We start from the raw sequence: 4,823 nt of genomic DNA, 5'->3' as shown, positions 1-4,823 counted from the left end.
CCCAGAACCCGCTTTGCGCCGCGTTTCCATCGAAACCGGGTCCCTCGGTTAGTGACTGGGCACCGTACGGTTAATCGCCTCAAGGTCTTGTTTTTCAGCCCCGGAATCTGAAATTAATCCGTGCGATGTTATTTATCCCCCCAAACTACGTGACTTAGCTGGGTACTAAGGTATTTTGGAAGAGATCGTGCTTTCTGTCTCACGTGACTTAAAATGAAAGAGAGAATTACGTGTTTAACTTAAAGGCAGTTGGGAAAACGCTTACACAAAGTGTACGTTAACCACCAACAGGACAGGTAGTCATTTAGTGTGTAATGCTAAATATAAATGCTAGTGCATTTATAATTCAATAAATTACAGCGTTGCTTCTTTCAGGTGTCTGGGAGCCATGTGCGTAACCAGTACAGAGCATCAGGTTCTTTGCCAGAGGAAAAAAAAGAGTTTCTGCAAAGCGGACCAGACTTACAAGACTTTGTATCTGGAGACTTGTCGGACAAGGGCGCGTGGGCCGAGTACAAAGGCAATTTAAAGCGTCAGAAAGGAGAAAGGTGGTTGTGATTTTACACAAGTGCGGTTGCTTCCATGCACTATCATCTTGCATGTTTAGTATTCACTATAAAATGTATACAATGTATTTTTATTAAATTCTGTCGTACTGGCTTGCCGATTCCATAATTTTTCAAGAAAGAACAAACACATTATTAACTTCAAATGCGTAACAAAACATGAAGACATGGTGGTGGTTTCTCACTTGAGTGCCTGTGCCGTGGCCTGTACTAAATTACAAATATACATCAGTAGGTGAGTGTTCCCGACTTTGGTGTTGAAAAAATATTATTGATAGAGGAAAACAAAAAATGAAGACTAAATTAAAAAATGCTTAAACCCCCCCATACTTCCAGTTACAAATTTGATCAGACTTTGTGATAGGTGTGTGACATACGCTGCCGTTAACAACTGTTGCAGTCTCCAGTGTGGCACTGTTAAACCCCACCGGTACAGTTGACCGTTTTAAACCTTGCAATGACAACAAACTCCTACTCTTGAATGTTGGGATGATGATAAACGTGGAAGAGAGAAGTCCGTTATGACCATGAATGATGCTAATCTTGGTTGCTGAATTGCGTCAGTTTTCAAGCAACCTTTCCTAGTTGGGATCTGTAACAAATTAAAGTGGGTCTATGAAATTAATGGAAGCTTATCATGTAAATATTATACTAATCTTTATGTTTGCTTGATGTTGTTCAGGCTGCGACTTCCTCCATGGCTGAAAACAAGGATTCCCATGGGAAAGAACTACAATAAACTGAAGAATACCTTGAGAAGTTTAAATCTTCACACGGTAAATCTAGTACTAACCGAGTTTTCCTGTAGAAATAAGGCATTTTTTACAGATCAAAAATTATTTCTCTGTGGAGGACAGGTAGAAATAATGTCTTGCATGATTTTCAATGCTGAAACCAAGCCGAATGCTGATCCTTTTTGCCAGCAGTGAATCTTACCCGTAAAGAATGAAGACAGATCCAGTAGAGCATTTCATGTTTTTCCTGCTGTGATTTTAAATACTAGGATTTACTACTTGCATCACCAAAGAGATCAGAAGGTGCTATGTGTGACTGTTTTTAATGGAAACACGCACAATTTCAGAGTTCCGTACATGTTTTGCATGTAAAGAAATTCTAGAAATACATGTATTTCATTAAATACACCTTCCAGATGGTAAGAAGTGGTGGGTACGCATGGAGAGCTTTTTTCCTTTTTTTTTTCCCAGGGTAAGATTGTGCTTTGGTGCATCATAGACTTTGTGAACATTTTATCAATTTTTAAATGTAAAATGTTAATGACTGTCTGTGCTAATTAATAAGGCAGTTACGTGGTGGAGGAGATTTTGGAGTTGTGAAGTACAGGAAAAGAACGGTAATGCACGTCGGGAAACAATTCTCTTCCCAGCTGTTCTGCTGACTTCTTATAGAACAATACGCAACTCTGTTAATCTCCCCATTTATCGCAGAAGGAATTACGTTTTGTTTGTAGGCTACTATTGAAATTGATCAATAATATAATCATAATCTTCAATAACAACATTGAAAAAAGACAGGTACGTTACTGTCTTTTAACTTCAGGTATGTGAAGAAGCACGTTGTCCCAACATTGGAGAATGCTGGGGAGGTGGTGAATATGCTACAGCTACAGCTACTATTATGGTAAGCCATTAACCGTTCCGTAAGTACTCTGTCAGTGTTTGAGCCATTGTAGCGTATTGTTGGATCTCGACTGTAGTGGTGCGGGTTTATTACAAGAAACTTAGAGTAAATCACTGTCCTCGTTGTGTTGCTTAGTAGTGGGATTTATCTGATCTAGCTTATGCGGCTGTCTCTCAGCTGAGCAACAGTGATGTGTACAATGTAAAGGTAGGATTGTCTTTCTTATTTCAGCTGATGGGTGACACATGCACTAGAGGTTGCAGATTTTGTTCAGTAAAGACAGCAAAAAATCCACCTCCACTGGATCCCAAGGAGCCTTACAACACAGCAAAGGCTATAGCTGAGTGGGGCTTGGATTATGTTGTATTGACGTCCGTGGACAGAGACGGTTAGTATGTCGTCTCTCAACTCTTCCCGTCTAAGCTGTCATATGGGTTACACGGGGTAAGCGCAGGCCTCGATAAGCGTTTATCGCTCAGCGCAATTGTTGGGGATTACTATTTTAAAGGAGTGGACACTGCTGAAACTTTGGAAAGTTTCTACATATTCTTAGTATTTCTCTGTCTGGTAAAATATAACAGAAGTTACGCTGTTATTAAACATGGAGGCTATTACTAAATATTTTATAACTAATTTTTTGCAAAATACATACATATACACCATGTTCTATTGCTTGATTAGCCAAAAAACCCCCCACATTCGTTCATATACAATACCAGTACAGAGCTTCCTTCCGAAAACTAAACCTGGAATATATTCTGTGTAACAAAACTGAAAGTTGCCTTTTTCTACGGTTGTAGTAGCTCCTTTGTGATGACACCACATAGGTGGGGAAAACCATTGTAAAGACTGTTCAGTATACTTTGGTGGAAGGTCCAGTAGCTTCAAAGTGGCTTGCAACAGAAGAGCGATAACATACATATTTAAATTTTTGTAGAACTGTTTCTCAGACCAAAACCGTAAATAGGTAAAGCCATTCAGTGCTCAGGCTGACAGTGGACCTAGAGACAGGTAAATTTGGAGTGAGCACCTGAATTCTGCCCTAGATGATCGCAGTTAGACGTTGTGCAGAGCAAGGCTTGGTAGAGTATCTGTTGTAAACCTTTGGCATAAGCGGCAAGATAAGACTGGGGTTTGACTGCTTTGTTAGTTTGCATTTAAATTTGACTCTGTAGGTTTTTTGTGGCTTTGCTGATAAGTAAATACATTTCCTGAACTGAAAAGTTAACTGAATAATTGAAATGCTTCTAGATATGCCTGACGGTGGAGCAGAACACTTTGCAAAGACAGTCTCTCATCTGAAAGAAAGGTATCTCATTGAAGTATTATTATTAAAACTTTAGAATGTGGTACTGCGTATAGGTCAAAATTACCTTCAGCTGGATTATTCCAGGGGCCGTGCAAATACAAAAGTCTGCCTTTAGCCTACCTGTGTCCCTTTTTTTTCCCCTGTTTTTCATCTTTCTCATATAATGGCCCCAAAGTATCTTGAGTTTGGATGCATTTCCAATTTAGCCCAGGCTTATTTAAAGCTAAGCACTGGATTATTTCTTTGACCGTGCAGCTGGTTTACCAGGAGGTGAGTACATGCTTTTGAGGTATGTTCATTCTTGAAGCCTGGGGCTCAAACACTGGATTTAGATAACGGCGTCACCACACTACAAAAAAAGTGGCGTTTCTCTTTCAGCAGCGATCAGATTGCTTTGTGTTTTCCCACAGTGGCTGTTTCTGACTCTGTGATTGTACCTTCCTACTTTCCCTAGCCGTGCCTTCTTCACTCTGCGTTGGTGCGCTGTACTGCCATTTGATAGCACACTTGTCTACCTGCAGATTTAATTTGTGGAACCTCATTTAAGTCTTTATCCGGGGTATCTTGGGACTCAAAAGGCCCCTGTGGTTTTACCCACCTGCCTCTCTGAATGGAATTCTGACTCCTGGACACCAAGATTAGACTCCAGGGCCATAATGCAGAGTCTTCTTATCCCGGTGGGCAGGATTATAGCTCCTCTGCATTTTGGAGCTACGATATTAAGCTCATGATAAGTTAACCTGCAACAGAGACACGTGAAAAATCACGTATAAACAGTGAATGCGATTAGGAGACTGTTGGAATCGCTTTCATATTTATTATCTGGCCTTCATTCTGTTTCAGTTCACGTCAGTAAAATCGGGGATTGAACACATGACATTTTGTTTGAATTGCCATACAAGTACTTGCAGAAATCTGTTGTTTTAGAAGTATATACTGATATACTTTGCGTTGCTTATCAGAGCATCATTTATTTAGTTAGTTTGGGTTTTTGCTCTGTTGACTTTTTTAGCAGCAGTGACACAAACCCCAAAGATGAGCTCATTTGCGGTCTCTCCTTTTCAGGAATTCAAAAATTCTGGTAGAATGCCTAACTCCCGATTTTCGAGGGGACCTTAAAGCTGTGGAGAAAGTCGCGTTGTCGGGGCTGGATGTGTACGCCCACAATGTGGAAACGGTGCCGGAATTACAAAGGTAAGCAACCGTAGCGTGACGGAAGTCCGAACAGGCAAGGGCTTTTGTAGAAGGCCTTCGTGTGAAAGAGGGAGCCGCAGCCCTTTATTTAGATCCGCGCTGAAGCTCTCGCTGCC

General features: G+C 40.7%; 1 protein-coding gene across 1 annotated transcript in view; it reads left to right on the top strand.

Annotated features, from left to right (window-relative positions):
- The first annotated feature begins 125 nt into the window (after positions 1-125).
- The window catches only part of LIAS (lipoic acid synthetase), a 9,463-nt gene continuing 4,765 nt past the window's right edge, over positions 126-4,823 (top strand). Inside the window, exons 1-7 of the mRNA XM_009332465.1 lie at positions 126-149; positions 376-548; positions 1,249-1,342; positions 2,124-2,204; positions 2,436-2,592; positions 3,456-3,513; positions 4,579-4,707. Of these exons, the coding sequence (XP_009330740.1) occupies positions 126-149; positions 376-548; positions 1,249-1,342; positions 2,124-2,204; positions 2,436-2,592; positions 3,456-3,513; positions 4,579-4,707 (716 nt within the window). The remainder of the gene's footprint in view (positions 150-375; positions 549-1,248; positions 1,343-2,123; positions 2,205-2,435; positions 2,593-3,455; positions 3,514-4,578; positions 4,708-4,823) is intronic.

Source organism: Pygoscelis adeliae, unplaced genomic scaffold (assembly GCF_000699105.1).
Source record: "Pygoscelis adeliae isolate BGI_AS28 unplaced genomic scaffold, ASM69910v1 Scaffold59, whole genome shotgun sequence".
NCBI classification, from domain to species: Eukaryota; Metazoa; Chordata; class Aves; order Sphenisciformes; family Spheniscidae; genus Pygoscelis; species Pygoscelis adeliae.
This window is presented reverse-complemented; position numbering and strand designations above follow the sequence as displayed.